This window comes from Ambystoma mexicanum, chromosome 1q (genome assembly GCF_040938575.1).
Source record: "Ambystoma mexicanum isolate Mex_15411 chromosome 1q, UKY_AmexF1_1, whole genome shotgun sequence".
NCBI lineage: Eukaryota > Metazoa > Chordata > Amphibia > Caudata > Ambystomatidae > Ambystoma > Ambystoma mexicanum.
This window is the reverse complement of record NC_090922.1, coordinates 1,443,027,342-1,443,049,993: the sequence shown is the minus strand read 5'-3', so window position 1 is coordinate 1,443,049,993 and position 22,652 is coordinate 1,443,027,342. Positions and strand designations below refer to the sequence as shown.

The window sequence follows — 22,652 nt, the reverse complement described above, 5'->3', positions numbered from 1 at the left end:
ATCTCTCCTAGGATGAGAAAGCAAAAGCGGCAATACCTATTCGTAGACATTTCTCCCCCACTATTGATCTAGTGGGGCGGCATGTACATTTTATAAATCAAGAGACATAGTATTCTTATTTTGAAAAACAAGATATAATTCAAAGACATTTGCATACAAGAATCATAATATTTTAGAGACTATATGTGGGATATTTTAGGGTGGAACTGAATTAATCTGGAGCGGTCCCCTCTGGTATTGCAGAGGACTCTTCCAGTTGCTGCAGTGTGTGCCTGGGATGGCAACACTTTAGCTGATTTATATGTACCCACTTGTCTTCCCCTTCCGCCAGACTACCTTTGGGGATGCGGATCTTATACGCTACTGGGGAGACCTTGTCTATAATTTCAAACGGTCCCTTCCATGTAGGCAAAACCTTTCGCTGTTTGGCCTGGTTCCTTTGGAAATTGTATAGATAGACCCGGTCTCCCACAGTATATTCCTTCCTGGTGGTCTTCAGGTCGTAGTGGGTTTTCATGCTATCAGCTGATCTTTCTAGATTCCGCTGAGCATAGGCCAAAGCATGCTAAAGGTGTTTCCTTAAATTCTCCACATACTCATGAGTTGTGGAGGCATTTATCAGTGTCTGCTCTTGGGTCCTTTAGAGCAAATGCTGGGGAAGCACCATCTTGCGTCCGGTCCTCAACTCAAATGGTGACATTTTAGTTGCAGATGAAGGGGTAGATCTGATGGCCATTAGGACCAGAGGTAATCGGATATCCCAACTTGGCCCAGAATCTGCCACAAACCTTTTTAAGATGCTCACAATGTTTCGGTTGTATCTCTCCACTGCTCCGGAAGAAGCTGGCCTGTAAGCAATGTGTAGCTTCCTTTTAACCCTTTTAACCCCCAGCATCGCCCACATCTTTGTCATTAACTCACTGTTGAAATGGCTACCTCTGTCTGACTCAATCCTTTGAGGTAGACCAAAATGGGAAAAGATGTGGTTAATCATCAGGGCAGCTGCTGTTTCTGCCTTGCCTTGCAGTTTGGGGCCGGGAGACATTCCACCCACTTGGTAAACAAGCATGTGACGGTTAACATGTACTTGTTTCCTCTAGACGAGTGAATTACAGGGCCTACGAAGTCGATTTGCAAATCGGACCATGGCAGTGTCATCCCCCTCTTTTGGAGAGGCGCCCGGTGTGTGAGGGATGTTGGCTGAAATTGTGCACACACCAGACACCCCTTCAAGTATTGGTCGAGGTCCTGCCCCATGTGTGGCCAGTATGCAACCTCTCTTAAGATCTCAAGGGTTGTGTGAAACCCCCTATGACCGGCTGTGGCCGCATCATGGGCGTGACTTAACATCAGGCTTCGGAATGAGGAAGGGACCACCCACTGATCATGGCCAGTTTGGGATTTCCTTATCAACAAACCGTCTTGGATTCGGAACATCTTTGGACATTTCATCAACACTCTAAGGTCCTCCTTCCCAATGTAATCGGTATCCGTCAGGGGAAAGTTCTCAGGGTCCTCAATGTGTTGGTAAAACTTACCAATTATTGGATTCCCCTTTTGAGCCGTGATTAAATCAGCATCAGGGGTCTCCTTACTCCATTGTGCAGTTGAAAGATCATTGTGAGCATGTGTCTGGGACCTAGTGATAGCAGTGACCTGGATTTCCCCCAACATGGACTCTATTTCTATTAGATCCCCTTGGATGGCACCGGTTTTGGCCAGCTGATCAGCTAAGTCATTTCCAGTTTTGTCTGGTCCCTCTACTTTGGAATGACCCTTGATATTTTTCCAGTAGATGGTCATCCCATTCGAGGTGACCAGATCATCAATGTTTTGAATTAACTTCCCATGTTTCAAAGGTTTGTTATTAGCACATAGCATGCCTCTGGTTTTCCAATTGACCAGGTGCTCCACGAACCCGTTCCGTACATAATCCGAATCTGTGATTATGACCAGTTTGTGGAGTTGATGTTACACAGCAGTGAGGATGGCTTGATGCACAGCCATCAATTCTGCCACCTGACTACTTCGGGGACCAATTTTGTATCCAGCGGAGGGTTCTGGGGACTCATTCACCCATGCATTCCCTACGCCGGCCACCAGTTCTTTCTCCCTGTTGTTGTCAACATGGTAAGAGCATCCATCCACATAGACAGTGGGCATTCCCTCACACTTGTCTTCTTCAAAGACTTTGTGTGGGGAATTAAGGCATGCCCATGTTGTCCTTGATTTTTAGACTTTCGTCCTCAAGACAGTTTTCTCTGGCACAATCATGCAAGTCAGCCAGGCCTTGCGCGAGGGGACTGTTCTTGTTTTGGCCATATCTGACCTCCACAGGAAAGCCTTGCATTGACAGAATCCAGGAAGTAATTCGGGAATTACTCACATTTCCGGCCCGGATTCTGTCACTTTGGAGATATTGCAGAGGCTGGTGTGGAGTCTCCACTATGATGTGTTCCCCCTGGATGAACGGGCGGTAATTCTTCAATGCCCACACCGTTGCCAGGAGTGCCTTCTCACAATCGTTGAATTTTTCCTCCACAGAGGATAAAGTTTTGCTCGCATAAGAGATTACTTTATTGACCTTGTCATGCTTTTGGTATAATACTGCCGTCAACCACGTATTAGAGAACCCTGTCTCCAGGAAGAACTCCTTGTTTCTGACAGGGTAAGCTAGGCAAGGCGCTTGCAAGAGGCTTCTTTTGAGTTGTCTTACTGCCTTGGATTGTTCTGGACCCCATTCCCACTTGACCCCCCCTTCAAGAGATGAATCAGGGTTCTAGTGATCTCTGCGTAGCCTTGAATGAACTTTCTGCTGTGATTAGTCAGTCCAAGGAGGCTCCTTAGTTCCCGCAGAGTTGTGGGATCCTTCAGTTTCTGGAGTGCTTCCAGTTTCTTTTCTTGGGGACAGAGACCCTGAGGAGTAATCTCATGCCCCAACAAATTAACACAGGTTCTACACCACTGTGCTTTCTGAAAGGAAAGGTTTGCTCCAGCGGCCCTCAACTGTGTCAGAACATAACGGATCTCCGCTATGTGTTCCTCCACAGATGAACTTTTGATGAGGGCATCATCTACATAAGCCAGGTTACCCCTCGCACCCAGGTCGGGCATGGCCTTGTGTAGGAAAATGTTGAATTCATTGCCGGAGTTGAGGTATCCGAAAGGAGTTCGGGTCCATGTGTACTGCTGGCCCCCAAAGGTAAAAGCCAGTTTGTATTGGTCCTCCCTACTGACAGGCACGGTCCAGTATCCATTGGTCAGGTCTATTGCTGTGAATACCTATGACCCCTGGATCTGTAGGGCAGAGGCCATCGGGAAGTATGGACCCGTTTGTTGAGCTCCCTAAGGTCGGCACAGAGTCTCCACTGGCCGTTTGGCTTCAATATTCCCAGCACCGGATTATTGAAGGTGCTGTGTACTGGGCGGATTATTCCCCGGGACTCAAGGTTCTTAATTATTTCAGTAAGGGACTCCATGGATGCGACAGGCAAACGATATTGCTTCACAAACACTGGAGTCATGCCAGGGTCCGTGGGAATTTTTGTTGTGTGGATGTCGGTGCGAGCACAGTCATATGAGTCTACCGCAAAGAGATCTTGGAAATCCAAGAAAACCTGTTTCAACTTTTGCTTCTGTTCCAGAGTCACACAGGCATCAGCTAGGTTGACTCTCTCTTCCACCATCTGCCTGAAGCCTGGAAAGACTTCTGGTTTGGCTATCTCAGCGGCCTCCTCCAGCTGGGTGGAGAAGTCCCTGGTCAGAATGCTGATTTGGACTGGAGGCTTCAGGTGGGAAAGGCAGCCCTCATGGACCTGGAAAATCACCTCATCCCTCCTGAAGTCACAAGTCACATCTTCCTTACCATAAGGGCAAGAAGTGTACACCAGGAAGTCACCCCCCCCCATGCCGGGGGAAAATCCTGTCTGGTGTTATATTGTCGTCACTGTCAAAACAGTCCTTGGGGATGGGTCCTAACAGTTCATTTCCTAAATCAATGGAGAAATGTCAGTCATCAACCGCCATTCCAATAATGGTGCCTGCGGCTAGGGTAATACTCTTTAAGTCGCTGTTATCCACCTCTATTGGAATGGTGTCATGTTCTATGTTGACTAATGGTGTTGGGTTTACCCCCAACCCTTGCTGTTGGAGAGAAGCATTTAGATGAATATAGATGAATATAAGCATCGGGGTTTTTCAATTTGTGTCCTCTTTTAACTTTCACTTCCAGGGAGAATTGTCGGGTCCTTTCTGGGATAGTGACTTCCTCTTTAAGCTGAATTTCAACTGCACAAGGTAGCAATTGAGCTGACCTAAATGCTTTTTCTGGATCATCAAAGCCCATGGGATTATCCGCTAATCGGGACCAAGCTTTGAAGTTTATTAGGTCCAAACTAATGGCAAAGCGATTGAGAATGTCACTGCCTAAGTAAAAGGCGGCAGTGACGTCTCGCACGACCCAACAATTATGGACTATGCTCTTGTTGCCAATGGAGATTTTGAGCATACACCTGCTTGTCAGGAGATGTTTCGAATTGGGTGTTTCCAGATCCATTTCCCATTTGTCTATCAGTTTGAATGTGGGAATGGCTGAATCTTTTGGGAGTTGGCGGAACATGGCTTCGCTGATGAAGCTTTTACCATTGTTCACACACACACTCGAGCGAGAACAGAGTCCTTCCCCTCATTTAACTGAACAGGGATGAACAACTGCTCTCCAATTTGCTGAATATCAGCCAGGCTCTGAGCTGATTTCACATCTTTCTGGACTATAGGAGTGGGAGTTTCTGATGGTGGATTAGTAAAGAATTTCAGAGTGTTTCCTTCCAGTGTGGAATACCACCTTAAACTGGAAGGAAGGTTGATTTTCAGAAATAGAGAGGACCCGCCATCACCAGTCTGTTGTCCTACTGCTATTACTGTCACGTCTGGAATTTGGTTGTTCTGGAAGTGAAATTCAACTTGGTCAGATTTTTGTTCAACCATGTGGCAGGTGCCATTTAAACTAACATGGTTGACACTCTGTTTTAATTTTATTAGTCGGCTAGTCTGGGTCCAGAGGACCTTGTATACGCAATCTATTAGGGGTGACAACCTTCTCAGGAGGTCATTCCCTAGTAAACAAGGGGTGCCCTCTGGAGTCACTACTATGACCGGGTGCTTCACCTTGTGTCGCCCAATTCTAATGTCCAAGTCTGCAGTCCCCTCGACGGGAATTTCCTTCCCGTCAAAGTTCTGCAGTTGTCCAGGAAGAGAGGTGAGAGGAATTCGGTAATTCTCCCCCCTTCCTGCATTTAGTTCATCAAAGGCCCTTTTGGACAGAAGGGTAGCTTGGGATCCAGTGTCCACCAGCGCCAAGATTGTACCCTGCCCCTGTACTTGTACCGGGGCATAATATCTTCCCTCCTTCTCCTCAAGGGGGCACAGATAATGAACATTTTTGGACAACTGGTGGGCTAACATTCTGGTTTTGGACATTGAGAGAGAAGAAATTTGGGCAGAATTCTGTGGAATCTGAAAGAAAAAGTTTGCAACTGGATATTGATGTGGTTTTTGGTCCCCCTGGCTCCGGTTCTGGGACACCCCCCCACCCCCCTTTTTGGAGGCAGTCACCTGGATGGGTTTGAACCAAGGGCTTTTGGTATTGTTGGTTCTGGGATAGAATGATGGGCGGGGACAGCTCAATCCCCACATCTACCCAGTCTCTTGATTCGGTTTTAGGTTCCCCTGGTTCCGGGCCGCCCCTGCCTTTTTGGAGGCAGTCACCAGGATGGGTTTCAACCAGTGAAGTTTGGTTTTGTTGGTTCTGGGATAGGATGATGGGCGGCGACAGCTCAATCCCCACATCCACCCAGTCTGAATTGGAATCTCTTGGGACCCATTTTTCCTTGGGAGGAGTTCCCCCAAATCTGAAGGAGAAGATCCTTTTCCCAGGATCCTCCGAGGATCCCTCTCCCTCAAATTGGAAGACCTGTACCTCCTCCACAAATTGGGTCTGTTTGGGTCCTTTGTTTCTCATACCCCCCTCTGCTCCTTGGGAGGCAGACTTTCAGGGGCAGAAGATTTTGTTTCCGGTTCCTGGTTTTCCAAGGGCTGTTTACAAGTTGGGAAGGAAGTTTCCTCCAAGGCTTTACACCCCTCTTCCCCTTGTGCCTCCTCTCTGGGAACCAGTGGGTTATCGGGGTGCTGCCCCCGTCATTGTTCTGGAGTACCAGGTCCAGAGTTTGGGGCATTCTGTGCCGGCATGCCCATCTGAGGGTTCTGTTGGGCCCTCAGCATGCGGCCCAAATCCTGTGCCATGTTCTGAACTTGGCGCTCTAATTGTGAAACCCGCTCAGGCTGATACGGGGCTCCATTTTCTCCCCTGGGCTGATCCCGGGAAGGGTAGCTATCCCTTCTCTGGTAATACTCCGGGTTGGAAAGATTTGGGTACCCCTCCACCCTTGACCTCCCCTCTCCCGGATTAGGTTGTCTGGGCTCAGGGAATTGGGGAAAGAAGGATGGATGAGTTTGGGGCTGGAAACCTTGTGGATACCTGGGGAAAAAGTTCGGCCCAGGGTTTGGTGAATTTCTGCCCTCCTGTGGGAAGTTTGGAGGGAAGTTCTCTGGGTTAGGTGCTTGACTGGATCCCCCCCCTTAGGCTGGAGGAGTCCACACATAACCCATTATGGGTCGGTTTCCCTTGTAGCGGGGACTTACATAATCAGGGGAGCGAGGGACCCCATTTGTGAGACTACCTCCTCGACTCCCTGTCTGTGACTGGCCCGAGGGCCTTCTGGGCTGTGAATTATTTGGTGCAGGCAGGTTTTTAGGCCCCCCCATCTCCAAATCTAAAACGGGGGCAACCTTTACCTCTGCCACCTTGGCAGCAGCAGGTGTGCTGTTGGTTTTGGGGTTTTTCTGCGCATTACTTTTATTTTCTATGGGCTTCTGCACCTCATAGATCCGGGTGGTTTGCTCAATGACGCAGTCTAAAGATCTTTTCGCGTGAAAATCTCTCACGAGCTGGGTCATTATGTACTTGGGAAGAGCATGGAAAAATGTGTTGATGAATTCTCTGCTGTCCGTGCGCACCCTTCTGGTGGTCTGTGCAAAGGCACGCTTCAATTCTTGCACGAATTCTTGTGGGGCCTGATCCTCCCCACATTGCAAATTGTAGGATGCCTTGCGAGCCTCTTGGGGATTTCTATGTAGAGAAAAATGTTTCAAGATGGCTGCCCTATATGTGGACCATCTTGAATGGTTTTGGTCCTCCAGCCCCGCAAAGAAACTGGAGTATTCAGGGGAGAATGTCCATTTGACGTACTGGATGCAGCTACTGCTGTCCTTCAAATGGAAAGTCTCCATCATTTGCCCATAGAGCTCCAAGTGTTCCCAAACAGAATACTTGGCGTTCTTATGATAAGGCGTGATAACACTCCTGATTGCCTTAATCTGTTTTAAGGGGTCCTTAAGCAAGGCCCTTTTCACCTTATTGGCCTTTTTGGTTCGGGTAACCCTGGTCCATTCATCCTCTGATTCAGAAGCACTGCTCTCAGAGGTGCCCGTCTGATCTTCCAGGTTTTCCTGGATTCTGCAAGCCTGGGAATAGCTTGCAGAATGTGGGGACCTGGTCTCCTGTGTCCTGTGACACTCAGATGAGTCTTCAGATCCCTCCTTGCTACCAGGATTTGATTGGTACCCCCCCACTGACCTAACTGGGCAGAGGTTTTCAGGATGCCCTTAGTGAGCCTACTCTCCTGGGGTTCCTCACTAAATTGCACTGTACTTAGGTGCCCATACCCGGATGCCCGCACATCCATTCCTGGGTGGTACTGGCCTATGAGCCCCATCCTTTTGGCTGGATAGTAATCTGCCATCCCTGTGGCCCTGTGCGCCAGGGGACATGGGGGTGGCAGAGCCCAGGGACTGGGAGAGATGAAGGCCTCTGGTACTAGGGCTCCTGAGGTTATGCTCGGGCGTTTCCCTTTCCCAGCGAACCTCATCTCTATCAGCCCCTGCTCCCTGTTGCAATGCAAGGGCCTGCGCTTTCAGTTCCTCAGTTAAGGCCTTACTAGACTCTATCAGTCTCTCCTGCATGGCTACATGTCGCTGGAGCCTATCATTGTGCTGACAGAGAGCCTCATTCTCTCTCTGTGCCTCCTGATTGGTCCTGGAGTACTGGGCCAGTCTTTGCTGCAGGAGGGTTACCTCCTGAGTCCCATCCCTACTGGCCTGCTCCTTTCTTGCCAGCGCCTCTTCCACCCTCCTGGTGTGCTCTAACAAGTTCTGATGCTCTTTTTGGAGGTCACCCAGCCCGTGGAGGGCCAAGTGATTTTCTTCACTTTTTCTTTTTAAATGGTAGACTTCCTGGCCTAAGGTGTCCCTTTCCTGACTAAGAGTCTGCATCTGTGCCGCCAGGTCGTCCCTTTGCCTTTGAAAGGCACCAGCTTTCTGGTGCTCCTGATCAAACTCTGCCTGGGTATCCAGGTCTTTCAGGATCAGTTTATTGCTCTCTGCCTTTTGCCTATCTAGGTGGCTTTGCAGGGTAACTACCTGCTCGGCACATGCCCTATTGAAATCTAATTGTTGCTCCTGCTTTTTCTGGCTCTGCAGTAGGGAGTCCAAACCTTCTTGGTACTCCTTCTGCAAGGCCAGAAATCTGGTATCCTGGTCAGACTTTTCCTGTTGCAGGATACACATGTCCTCTTTGATTTTAATGAGATACTGTCTGCTTTCATTTTCTGACTCCTGGCTTCTGTGCATCCTCTGCTCAGAAGAGATCAGGTCGGATTGGGCCTTCTCTAACGCGATCTGTTGCTTATTTGCCAGATCTTGGCCTTCAGCACATTTGTCCTGCATGGCTCCCAAATATAGATACAAATATGCCGCTATCCTAACCATCTTGTCGTGTTCATCTTTAGCTTTAGGAGCCATGTATAGTTCACTCAGGGCCACATGTAGGGGACCCTGATCTCTCCAGATATCTAACCCAGTTGCAGTGACCTGTTGTGTGATTGCCTGCAACCACGCATCCTGGCCCTGCTCAGTCCATTCACCTCTCACAAATAGCTTATGTAAGAAGTGCTCTCTGGCTATTTGGATGTCTACCAGTGTCCTCATTCTGCAATTTGAGTTCCTTCCTGACTTACAGAAGTTTGTATTTTATTTTGCAAAACAGACCGTTTCCTTAGAGCGTTCCTTTGAGTGGTGCTTTCACAGTGTAGATCTAACCGGATATGTGTATCCGGTCAGTTGGCACACTGTATTAAGCTGCACAAGTGGTAGTTCTAATCCAGAATCCCGGACGAGCCCCCACTTTGTAAGCAACTTCAATTCAACACTACAGCTAAGTCAATGCCTAGTCTGGGATGCTGATGGAAGCCCTTATTGATGTATTTTTATGTCCAGTTCGTTTACTCTGTATGACAACCCTTATATAACACCCCTCTCTCAGAATCCCCCTGACCCCGCTGAGCCACGAAGTAGGTTTTTTTTGCAATTTTAAAAGGTTTATTTGAAAGTTAGACGCGTGAGGGATCTTGGGTACAGTGGACGTCACACTAGGGATAGTATTACTGGCAAGCCCTGTGTCGACACCCATTTTTGAGTTTTGAAAAACAAACTGTAATACTCCGCAGCTTCCACTAGATGTCGGCCTATGCACAGCATGTGAATCTAAGCAGATATAAGCATCAGAAATACGATTACGGTGAGTAATGTATCCCATATCACACTTTTATAATAAATTAATATTGGATAGCACACTTAAGAATATGATGTTGATCAACAATGGATAATGTTACAGTGGTACACTCTTTTTGATGGCTTCGAAGTGATATAGAGAGGATAAAGTAGCTGAGAATGCTTTTATGGCTTCAAGGACAATGCAATGATGAATGAAAATGCAGTACTTGATATGACTTCAACAAAAGACAATGTATTCACTTTTCTTTGACAATTCACCCCCCCACCCCCTTTATGCAAGGTAAAGCGATGGAAGGAAAGCACACAGTTCTCAGGAATTCAATCAAATATAATTCAGTTCCCCCCTAGCAAGCTTAGAGGAAAACAGGTAGGAGTCTTAAACACAGGCAATATACTTTGAAGTGGTTGCAAATAAGTGAACAATATGCGAAAAATGCTTTTAATTCCCGATAGGAGGTTCAGGGTAGGTGATAGCTACTTTGTATTAGTTCAGGATCACTTTAGCAATGCTCTATGAATAATTGTCAGGTTGCAAACGAATTTCAGCAAAGGAAAGCAAGGACAAATCTTTATACACGTGGCTGAAATTAAGCAAAATGTCAAATCGCGGCAAATTGTCGTGTGCGTCGAGCACAATTACGGAGGTATTATGAGGAGTGGCAAGCCGGGTCAGAGCTTGTTGGAAAGCTCAGAATCACAGTCAGAAAGGTGATTTCAAAGTGTTTTTTTTTTTATTTTAGCCACTGGCACTGCTGTTTTTCCTTTGGCACACTCTTCACTCATGGCACTCCTGGCCTATCACGTTCGTACTGGTGGGTGGCAGGTCAGGGGACCGTTTTGCTGAGCGCAAAACTGCGCGGTTCTCCAGGATTCTAGCGCAAATGTGGGCGGCGACAGCTCATCCCCACATCTACCCAGTCTATTGATTCAACATGGGTCAAAACCCTTGACAGCTGCCGCATTGTCCTCCGATACAACATACTGCCGTCATGGAACATTTTTGATACACATCCCGTCACCGCACACTGTAGTGCAATCAAAATTTTGACTGTGCAGTGAACAGGGAAATGGGACGCCGGAGCGGAGCTAGATATGATTAATTTTAGTGCGCATCACTGCTACTTACAAGAGGCCCAGCCATGCACACAATGGCATAGAGCCTTGCCACACACACCACAACACTATCCTCCGATACACAATGGCAGCGTTTCCCCAAACCTTTGACGCACAGCACACTTCCCTCCAGCCAATCACCAGCCGCGTCCAATGTTGGGCGACATTGCAGCATACTGCAGGCCAATGGAACTTTGGCCCGCGGAGCGAACAGTGAAATGAGTCCGCGGATGGACCCAGATATCACTAATCTTTTGCGACATACATTTTAGTTCTTTGCAACAAAAAGTACTGGTCGGATTTCCACCAAACACTCACAAGCACACTTTCTTACCCAAGCCCCTGCTGCTCCTGGCAATTTGGTGAAAATCCATCCAGCTGTTCGGCCTGTTGCCGTGCGCAAAGTTTTTTCCCCATTCAGTCTATGGAGAAAAAAAAATGTGGGACCCCCCCCCTATAACTTTGGACCCCCTGAATGAAAAATTCAGAGCCGGCCATATACTTTATTTGCAAAGTTTGCTGACAATTCCTCCAGGGGGAGCGAAGTTATAAACTGTCGAAAAAGTGGTCTTCCTATGAGTTTAGCAACGTTACCATAACTACACGCCCGCTACCGCGGGCTGTGTAATGTAAATATATATCACTGAAGAAGAACAATTGATGGACATTTAGACACGCCCAGAGAAATCCATGGGAGTAGTTATAAGGACTTCTCAAAGTTATTGCCAGAGGCTCTTGGAAGTCAGCCCTTCAGGTTGAACCAATTGACCCAGGAGTAGGGAGCTATTCTCCTAGTTACCTTTTTTTGTTTGCTGAATACCGTTTGTTAATGGTAGGGTCAGAGAAGGATAGTTTCTGGGCAAAGGGATTTTTTAGTTTCACAACCACCCTGACGACAAGCACCCGAGTTAGAATTCAGTTAGGTAGGGTAATCCCTTTAGTTGTATGAATAAAACCTTGAGTTGAAATGCCACCCCTTTGTCTGACTACTTTTTCTGACTTACCACAACGTCTCACTAAATCATTGTCTATTCTCATCTTCCTTGACCTACCAGCAGCTTTTGATACGGTCACCCACCCCACTTTACTTTCCTCACTTTCTCCACTAGTTCGGTCTACTTCCATCATTCAGTGGTTCCGATCTCATCTTTCCAATCATTCCTTCTCCATATCCTAGGCCAGGCAACCCTCCCCTCCCCAACATCTCCAATACAGTGTCCCTCAAGTTTTGATACTGGGCCCTTGACTTTTCTCTATCTACACTCTGTTCTTCTTGATCATTGAATCGTTCAATCTTTGCTCTCATTTCTAAGGAGATGATTCGCAAATCTTTTTCTCCTTCTCAACATTTTCTGATTCTCTTCATGCATCTGTTTCAGCCTTCTTTCCTGCTGCCCAAACTTAGATGCACTCTTACTTTCTTAATTTCTTCCACTATCCCCACCCCACAACTCCCTCAGGCATCTGCTTTTCCCCTCTCTCTCTCTCTCCAACATTTGTGTCCTCTGCCCACAATCTTGGGGTCATTTTGGACCCATCACTAACATTAACCTCACTCTGATGGCCCGCACCTGTCGCTTGCTTATATTCAATGTACTGTGAGAAACTAGAGGGTATATGTGAGGGATTTGACCATCCGCACGGGGAGTGTGCACTAGCCTTTGGCTTTCATTGATGAGTTTTGGGAAATGGAATGATGGGAGATGAACCTCTGAAAATGTGTGGGGCTAATCTACACACATTTTCTAATGCTCGCTGCACAACAAACCCATAGTCCAGTGTACTCAAGGGGACACAGCCTACAGGCGCAATCCTCCCTGTCATATTTATTTGACAGGTGACAGCGAGGAGTGCGCAAAAACATCCAGAGGAGAAGGGCAACAGCTTTTTCCTCCTCTCATGGCCAGCCTAATTAAATATCAAAGGTTCTCTGGATCCGCACTGATTGTTCAAGTTCTGTGTGGTTGCGGCGCATCCCGATGAGAGTTAATTGAAGCAGGCCTCCAAATAGGTCTGGTCACAGAACTTATCAATGGGCAGGAACGCTAATGCCTCTTTCATAGGCAATTTGTCATCTTGAAGCTAGTTCCCACCCCTCTTTATGAAGGACAGTGAATGGCATTTCTGGGTCCACCGTTTACCGTAGGCAACCCCTGCAGAGTAGACCCCTTTCAGAGGAAGAAGTATGTGATTTAAGGGAGACAAAGTCTGCTCTCATCACAAACCTCAAGGGAGACCTGCGCTTTGACCAAGAGTCACAGAGGGCTCAGTTAACCAGAGAAACACTTTGATCTACAACTGACGGGAAGATGGGTGTGATTTAGGAGCAAATGGTGTCACCCCTTACCTTTCCTGTTGCAAAGCACTCTGGTCCTGACCTCACGCATAACAGAAGATTTTTGGTGGGACCCCGGATTGGTTCCTTAAGGTAGGTTTAGCCTGCACCAATCACTGTGGCCCATTTGGCTTTAAAAGAGGGCTGAGCCACTCACTTACTAGATCATCCGATGACTTTGAAAGGAATAAGAAGGATTCATTTGGATCCAGGCTGAAGGGATAGTCTACCTTATAGCTTCCACCAATGACGAAAGGCCAGGATTTCCAAGAGGGAAGCAAGATCCCTCCCCTAAACATCTCCCAGGGAAAAGAGGGCGATACCAGACTCAGAGGACCCGTCCAGCAGCTCCAGACTGGTACCCAGCCAGCACAGAGCATTTCCTGCTAGGTTCTGCCAGCAAGCTTCCTAGGTGTGAAGTGCCAGAGAGTCTCTGAACAAAGGATGTGTCTGTTGCCTGCAAGCCCTCTCCTCAGCTTTGATCGTCTGCCTTGAAAGGATGCCACAAGCACTACGAAGAAGCTAAGAGTAGTGACAAACATGCATCAACCAGCATGCATCTTTTAAGGACATTTTCGAGGCAGTCGAGCCCTTGAACTGTGACCGGCTGCACCACTGACATGTCACGATGCAGTCACTAAAGCCATCCGAGACGCCTCGTCCAGCTTTCCAGAACCGCCAACTAGCACAGAGACGATTCTTGATCCCGAGCTGCCGTTTAGGCTAGCATGTAGCCGTCCGTCCGTCCAACCTCGCTTGCCGAACTGCTTGCCGCCTGATACGCGCAGCTGTCTCCCGTCTTGAACTCTGTCGCAGGAGCTGCAAAGCATCTTGGAACCAACTCGACACTGTCAAGCATCAAGAACATCTCAAGCACCAGGTACATTGTGGTTCTGTCCCCCTGGTCCTTTCCTGAAGGCCCCTAGTGACATTTACGTACACCAAATAACCTTGAACAGGCTTGCACCACCTGGCCCACCACCAAGCGGGACTGGAAGAAGTAGCAGGAGCCACTGCGAACTATGCCAAAGACCGGTGAGCGTCGGGAGAGGCACTCGGTAGCCAGGGGCGTTCCTATCGGGTGGCGGAGAGGTAAACACTTTCCCGAACTGAAGCAAAAACCTGAAAATAAACGTGCTAGATGCATATTGAATACCGCACCAAATGGGAACTTGAAATTGAGCATATTAAGCATTTGTTTAACACCGAACTGAATGAAACTTGAAATTAGGCACATTGAATGTCTGGTGAACACCAAACAGAATGAAATCTTGCAAACAAGCTTGTTGAACAGAAAAAGCACAAGTGTAAAAGAGCGTCATAGAAAGATGGGATAGGAGTAAAACCACCACAAAGTGAACTTTACAGGTAGATGCAGTGCGGCAAGGCCAAAGACTGGTAGGAGGTGTGTGACATACTCTGGTAGAGCCAGGAGGCTACCGAGGAGAAGCAAGAGAAGTGTCAATGTCCATAAAGCCAAGAGGCCAACAAAGAGAGGTATCCTGGTTGCGCGACCTATGGTGTGTGGTCCTGTGGTGTGTGGACATGTGATCTGACAACTGCGCCTAGACCAGTGCGTCCTGGCCTGTGAGAGCCAAAAGACATCATCGAGTAAACCAACAATAGCCACTGGCAGAGAATGGATGAGGCAATCCAGCAACATAGTCAAGCTGACATTGAGTGGTGTTAAATCTTTTGTTTGAAAGTCTGAAATTAGTATAACTGGTAAAGACGAAGTCTTGGCAAAGGGAGATCTGATACATGAGGAGCTATACTTATTGTCTAGAGAATAAGTCTTGAGACAATTTTCCCTTGAACTGTGCGGATTAGAACTTGAGAAGGGAACCCTGAGGATTGTGTGGAACTGCATAACCTTGAAAGGGGGAGAGGTAATTCTGCGACTTTTTGTGGAACTTCCTTGAACTTGGGGAAAGGGCGCTGAGGAAGAAGGTAAGAGCTGGAAGAAGCTTGGAACTTTGTTGATCACCATTTCTTTGATTATTGACATCCCTACACATTGTTTAGCTTCAATTGTGAGGGCAAGCACAGCTTTTGGACACCGACAGACTTTTAAGTTGAAATCTTTGATCCTTCGTTTCATTCAGGTAGGCTAAATTAGGGCTTTTAACAGCCTGACATTTGAGTTAATAAATGACTGTTTTGAATCCATCTATGTCTTACTCATGATGCCTTCACAGTACGAAAATTGTGCCCCTATCTCTCCTTCCATGCTGCAAAGCGTCTTATTACTTTCTGTATTTTTTCCTGACTTGACTACTGTTCTGCTTTACTCTTGGTTCTCACTCCCCTCCGTTCGCATTTAACTCTGCAATTCGACACCTTTTCTACTTCGTCCTCGATCTTCTATTAGGTCTTCACTTAGCTCTGCCTCTCTCCTTCCCATGACTCTCGCCTCTTTCATTTTCTTTGTAGAGTCTTCAAGTGCTATCATGGCCTTGCTCCTCTTTTTTTGCTTCCCTTATCTCACCTTATTCTCCCTTACACTTTCTCCGCTCTCAGCACCTTCATCTGCTTACCACCCTAGATCCCCCTGTGCACCTTCATGTTTTCGCTCTTTCTTTCTTCCAGCCCCCAAGTCTTGGAATGCTCTCCCTCCTGATATCTGTGTATCCCCCCCTTCACATATTTCGCTGCCTGCCAAAAAGCGCATCGTCTTAATTCGCGATCAACTTCCTAAATATTGCGTAACAATTTTTTTTTTAAAATCAGTACTTGATTTGTTGTACCGTTCTTGTTCTTTTTGGACAGCGCCTTCGCGAAGACGCTCTATACATTAAAATGAAATACAAAATACATTTGACGTTAGTATGTGTTTGAGGTTAGTATGTGGTGCTTTCCTGCAGCAGGGCCATTTTGTTGTGCCTCTCGGCAGCAGGGCCATTTTGTTGTGCCTCTCGGCAGCAGGGCCATTTTGTTGTGCCTCTCGGCAGCAGGGCCATTTTGTTGTGCTTCTCGGCAGCAGGGCCATTATGGTGCGCGCCTCTGCAGCGGGCCATATGGTGCGCTTCTTTGGAGCAGGGCTGGGCGATGCACCTCTCTGCAGCGGGGCCAGCACCTTGGGCCTCTTTGCAGTGGGGCCAGGACAGTCCACCTTTCTGAATGGGCCTATCTGCTGCGGCCCAATATGGCATGCCTATCATCAGCTCAGGTACATTACACGTGCTACTCTGCAGTGTGGTGTCAGTACTGGGTGCTTCTCCACAGCACATGGCCTGTACCGTATGCTTCTCAGCAGCATGAGGTTACTTTCTGGTGCTTTTCTCTAGCACAGGGCCAGTATGGGGCGCTTCACTGCAGCTCAGTTACGGTGTGGGGCGGTTCTCTGCACAGGATCCAGTACGAAATCTAGTGGCGTGCGCATTTCGCCATGGTGATTAGTGCCCCAAGCTTTTCTAATGTGTGATCAGTAATATGGATTTGAGCTGATGAAACTGGGTAATAAGCAGCTGCATGTGCACCTACTGGCCAGTCTGTTGCAGCAGGTAGTAACCAGTGGACCCATACGCAAACAAAAGGAGAAAACACAAGCCTGGGTGTAACACAACTATTTCCCCACCCAGGTAGTACACGAGACATAGGGTAAGTGTTGGCAATAAAAGGCAGTCGGATTTTATTGCACAAATTATGGTGATAACAAACATAATCATAATTACAGTAACCATAATATGCTGTACTTTTGGGCACCGAGTCCTGAGGTTGTTGCCCCCTATGACACGTGCCTCCTTCCTTGACCCACAACAGTGTGGCCACCATAAGGTATCCTGTATTTATTCTATTTCTTCTCTCCCTTTTTGCTAGGGTGGGAGGGTTCTGGGAAAAAGAATAGGGAGACTCTGCATGCGCAGTGTACTCTTTTGCTTGGGTCCCTGTGCAGGGTCCCTTATATTGGACCCAGGGGCTGGCCCTGGGTCTTTGTTGTGCCTGTGTGGGGGGCTGTGTTGCCAGCCCCCCGGCTGTCTGTCGCTGATGGCTTCCGCTCCCTGTGGTGCTTGGCTTAGTTGGTCCCTGCCTATTTCCTGACTTTCCTACCTCCGGTGCTTAGCACCTCTTTGTGGGGATGGGCAAGGTGTTGCTTTCACGTTGCCCTTCATTCTTCCTGTTCAGGTTGGCGACAGAGTGGCTGTCCTCAGAGAGACATGGGGAGTGCACCTGTGTTCGGGCTGCCCCGTGCTCTCCCCGACCTGTCAGCCATGGGGCACAGGTTACCTGCCCCCGCCTGGTCCTTTGCGGCGCTGGCTTGAGTTGTCGTCAGTGAGCAGTTCCTCGTACAGTCTTGGGGAAAGCAGCAGCAGAAGATGGCATCAGGTACTCCTGGCATTCAGTGTACAGATCTTTCTGCAGCCAATGGCGAAGAGAGGTTGTATACTGCCAGGTGCCTTGTAGTGGGTCTGCAACTAACTGTATGACTGAGAGGAGAGAGGCGGCAGGCGGCAATGAAGCTTATTTCTTTCAAGACCTTTGTAGTTTTGTGCACTATTTTTAAGCAATGAAGTGTCTCACAGCAGTCGTTTAGTGTTTGCAGCGGTACTGTTCTGAATTGTTTCTGTTGCCCGTTTTCACTAATGGGAAGTGACGCTAAATAGTCTGTGAGTGGAAGACACTAGGCATGGTGGCGGGGGTTTTTGTTGAGGGTGGCAAGTGACGCTGAATGGTCCGTGAGTGGAAGACACTAGGCATGGTGGCGGGGGTTTGTGTTGAGCGTGGCAAGTGACACTGAATGGTCCGTGAGTAGAAGACACTAGGCATGGTGGCGGGGGTTTGTGTTGATGGTGGCAAGTGACGCTGAATGGTCCGTGAGTGGAAGACACTAGGCATGGTAGCGGGGGTTTGTGTTGAGGGTGGCAAGTGACGCTGAATGGTCCGTGAGTGGAAGACACTAGGCATGGTGGCGGGGGTTTGTGTTGAGGGTGGCAAGTGACGCTGAATGGTCCGTGAGTAGAAGACGCTAGGCATGGTGGCGGGGGTTTGTGTTGAGCGTGGCAAGTGACGCTGAATGGTCTGTGAGTGGAAGAAACTAGGCATGGTGGCGGGGGTTTGTGTTGATGGTGGCAAGTGACGCTGAATGGTCCGTGAGTGGAAGACACTAGGCATGGTGGCGGGGTTTGTGTTGAGGGTGGCAAGTGACGCTGAATGGTCCGTGAGTGGAAGACACTAGGCATGGTGGCGGGGGTTTGTGTTGAGCGTGGCAAGTGACGCTGAATGGTCCGTGAGTGGAAGACACTAGGCATGGTGGCGGGGGTTTGTGTTGAGGGTGGCAAGTGACGCTGAATGGTCCGTGAGTAGAAGACGCTAGGCATGGTGACGGGGGTTTGTGTTGAGGGTGGCAAGTGAAGCTGAATGGTCAGTGAGTTGCAAACACTACGACTGCTGGGGTTTTGTGTTGAGGGTGAGGAGGGTTGCAGAATGGGGGAATCGTAGGCACACACATGAGCTGATGATTCGCTGTCTGTGCTAATATGTAATGAAACCTTTTCTCCCTCTCCTCTTGCAGGCTACCGGGGCAGTGTGAGTACTTAGGACTGCAGGTCGCCGATTACTTCAAACAGTGGATTAATCTGAAAAAGGTACTGTGCCTTTGAGCGCCGTAGGTCCTTCATCGCCCACCCCTCTCCCCATGTCCCTTGTGTGTAATATTATCCAGTTTCCTCATTTGCATGTAAATTAGTAGCTCTTCCTTCGTCTGACTTCTTCCTATTGTGTGCCCTGTAATAGTCTTCCTGTACTCCATGCAGTGTGTTCTGTGACCTGCTAGCAACACATTTTAATGCAGATGATCCGTATATCTTGATGTGCCTTGGACTCTGAGCTCAATAATATGGAGGCTTCAATATTCTGAACTGGGAGGGGAGGGAAGAGGAGGGCTCTTTTGCAGGTTTTTGTGAATTTGAAGGACTTGGAGACTGGGCTACTTTCCTTATGGTCTCAGATAATATTGCTGCCCTGGATCTGCTTGGCAATTCATTTGCTCCTTCATTGTTTTTACAGAGGTTTGATCTGAGAACAGTTCTTGCTTTGTACAGGTGCCTTTGCAGTCTGCTAGTGATGAAGTGAAACAATAGTTTAAGACATGCACTGCCTTAGTCCCTGGAATGTGTGATAGTGGACCACCACACCAGTCTGTTCACTGTCCCATCCCTGTTAGATGGGGTCTCACAGCCTAAGAGTAAAATGTAACCAATCTATGCCCCATCTGCAGTTCCTTTCATGATCTGGCCTGTCGTCCTGGATGGCTCTGAGTCACTCATCCAGGGTTTCTAAATCATTGTCAGTGTGTGTTTTATTATTTCAGGTGTATTGGCCGTGCAACAGATCTCTCTGACATTTTATAGCAGCACAGGATCTGGGTCACCTCGTTTCGAGGGGAATTTCACAAGTTTTCCATGGAATTTTTCCCCAAACATGCCTCTCACATCCCACACCACAAAAATCAACAATATATGTCCTCTTACCCCACGCCTCCAAACAAACGCAGTGAAATGAAGTTTCAACATATCCAGTGAAACTGCCACCATGAGGTGGGTGTGTTCATCAACACGTTCCTATGAAATATCTTTTAGGAATACATTGGCTTGTTCCTACCCAAGATCCAATATTGTCTCCTCTTGTTCCTCAAAATGGACTTTGTTTACAAGAATTCATCAGTTTGCCAGTCCCTAACCCGTTTTTGCCAGCCGCCTACCATCCCAAAGAAACATAGCTTGTTTGCAAGAACTATCTTTGGAACAGAATTACAGAGGAGTGTGGGAGCCCCTCTACTGAGAATGAACTGTTATATGGAATTTCTTTCACTCAGGAGGGTCTACAACCAGGTTTTAGCTCACTGCACCCTTGAGAGGAGAAATGTCCATTTGCATATCAGTCTTTGTCCTACCCACAAGGGCAGTCCAACACCGAAATGGAAGGCAATTCTCCTCTGAACATTTCGGTGCTGGTTCTGTGAAGGGTGCAGTGAGCTAATATGTGGTTGTAGAGCCTCCTTGGTGAATGAAATTCCATAGAACAGGGTATTTGACCCATGTTCGTTCTCAGTAGAGGGACTCCCACACTATTTTGTAATTTTGTAAAACTTGGGGTTTCACCCTAAGTATTCCAGGGTAATGCAAACGTGTGGACCCCTTGCTCACTGTGTTTTAGAGATGTTAGTTTCACCTCACTGAGGATGCTCAAAAAGCCTGAAACACTTGTCTGGGGTTTCTGATAGTACTCTTGTTCAGAGGAGAATTACCTAGCATTTCAGTGCTAGACTGGCCTTGTGGGTGGGACAAAGACTGATATGCAAATGGATATTTCTCCTCTGTGAAGTGTGCAGTTAGCTAAAACTTGGTTGTAGACCCGCCTGGGTGAAGGAATTCCATATGACGGTATTTGACCCATGTTTGTGCTCAGTAGAGGGGCTCACACGCTACTTTGTAATTGTTTTGAATATATGCTCCACTCTACCTTGCCCTTTTTCGTTGGTCACCCATTCTCCACTTTTGTTGTGATATGCAACGTGACGACTATTATGAAACTAGAAGCGCTGGAACGTTAGGAAGCCGTTTTGAAGGGCACCTCCTTTGTGCCCTGTGAGGGACAGTCTTTGAGGGTAGGAGCTTCGGTTTCCTTCTCTTACATGCACTTTTCTTTAAGATGTAGTGCCTACACGCATAGTACTGGGGGTAGGCATTCATTTTGGAGTGTGCTTCTTTCCCATTTGTTTGGGTGGAGATATAATGGCCTCTCCAATTTGTATTTAAAAAATCTACAAAGCGACTGTGCCACTATTCTTACTGAAGGAGAATGTTCTGAAAAGATATGAACTCAAAATCCAATGAAGGCTAAACCACTCCTTAGGAGAATGGATTGGATTTGTACAATAACTACAATGAGAAAATATAGGGTTTATGCCTTGCACACAAATATAGATAAACCAAAAGGGTGGAGACCGAGGTACCTAGTCAAATTTCCGGATAAAGCCATAAGAGAAGAGTTCTTAAGGTTTTGGCTAAATTTACTTCCTACGTTGGAAATTCAGAGCATCATGGACGTAGATGAGACCGTAAGTACAAACTGCCAAAGATGTGATGTATATAAGAAGCAAACTCTAAGACACTTGATGAATGATTGTGTGGGTACTGCTGAACTAAGAAGGGAAAGGTTGGCTAGATGTGTGCACCACCCCTGGTGGATAGAGAATGACTGTTTCTGGAATAGATTGTCCTCGGGAAATGAGGTTTTTCTTACTGTGGAGGTGGTAAAAGTTCTGAGAGATATGAATATGCTGAACTCATATGTATGATTTAAACAAAACTGTGTTCTTTTATCTGAATAAGTTAACTGTATCAGTATGGTGTTTTAAAGGTATATTATACTGTATGTGAAAAGTCAAATTTGACTTTTTGTTATTTTGACTATATTACAATAAAAGAAAAATGAAACCTGTTGTTGGTGCATGCTGAGGCTGGGTTAGTGGAAGCTTTGTAATGCATATTGCACATACTATCGGGGCTGGTGTTCGTCCAGCGCTGGGGATGGTGGAGTGGAAGCATGATGATAGTGTGTGGCTTGCTGTGTACATATATACAGTGCTTAATGTGTGCCGTTGTTTGCTGGTGGCCAACACCAGCACTCTTTTTTCAGCACTGGGGCTCTTTAGTCTTCTGTCTGCAGCAGAGTAATAGGCCAAAAGCAGCTGCAGAGACCTTGGTGTCGGTGCACAGCACTGTTTGGCCGCCAGGCTACCTCGTTGTTGACTTTTTTATTTTTAAAAAGATCTGACTGTTTCCAGTGCTCCGCTGCGTAGCAGACAGTCATATCTTCACACAAAAAAATGCCAATAACGAGGTCGCGCTGTGCAGCCACCGTCCTTGCCATGCATTTTATTTTGAGAGGAGGTGGTCTGAAGACCAACTGGGCGGTGGTCACTGACCCTTCGCTCTGCTGCTGCAGTGCTACTGCACTGCGCCACTGCCCACGAACCGCTACTGCAGCGACCCACAAATGAAATGCTCATTGCCGTTGCCGGGCCCGGCACTATGTAGTAATGCTATTGCTTGCCTTCGGGGCCCCGGGGCCAATGCTATTATGCTGTCTGGGCCCGGGCCCAACTTAAGTAATGTTGCTTGTTGCCTGCCTTGCCTGACGATAGCTTTATTAATTAAAAATTTCTGCTGGCAGCGCTGCCTGGTAAGCCATCATGCTCTCAGCGCCGCACCAGCTTATTTATTTATTTTCTTCCAACTCTGGGTTGCCGTGCCGTGTTATCACGTGGTTCAATCAGGTCTCCCGTTTTTTTAACATGTGTGCTGGCGCACTGTCCGTGTGTGCCAGCCAGGGAGGGGTGCGCAGACCAGGGGTGGACTGGGAACTAAAAGAGGCCCTGGAAATAATTACTGGTGACCAAAAGAGGCCCTGGAAATAATGCTCAAAGTGGCCCCATATGGCACATTTTCAGCAAGCCCAATGCTTTTCCTATGAGAAAATACCACACAAAAGAGGCCCAGGGTGCAGAGGCCCA

The 22,652-nt window shown here is 47.6% G+C and overlaps 1 protein-coding gene across 3 annotated transcripts in view; it reads left to right on the top strand.

The window, feature by feature from the left end:
• ERI3 (ERI1 exoribonuclease family member 3) overlaps positions 1–22,652 on the top strand; it is a 2,288,738-nt gene that overhangs the window by 1,097,223 nt on the left and 1,168,863 nt on the right. For all 3 annotated transcript variants that reach the window (XM_069642321.1, XM_069642319.1, XM_069642320.1), the window contains one exon: positions 18,648–18,720. In XM_069642321.1, the coding sequence (XP_069498422.1) occupies positions 18,648–18,720 (73 nt within the window). The remainder of the gene's footprint in view (positions 1–18,647; positions 18,721–22,652) is intronic.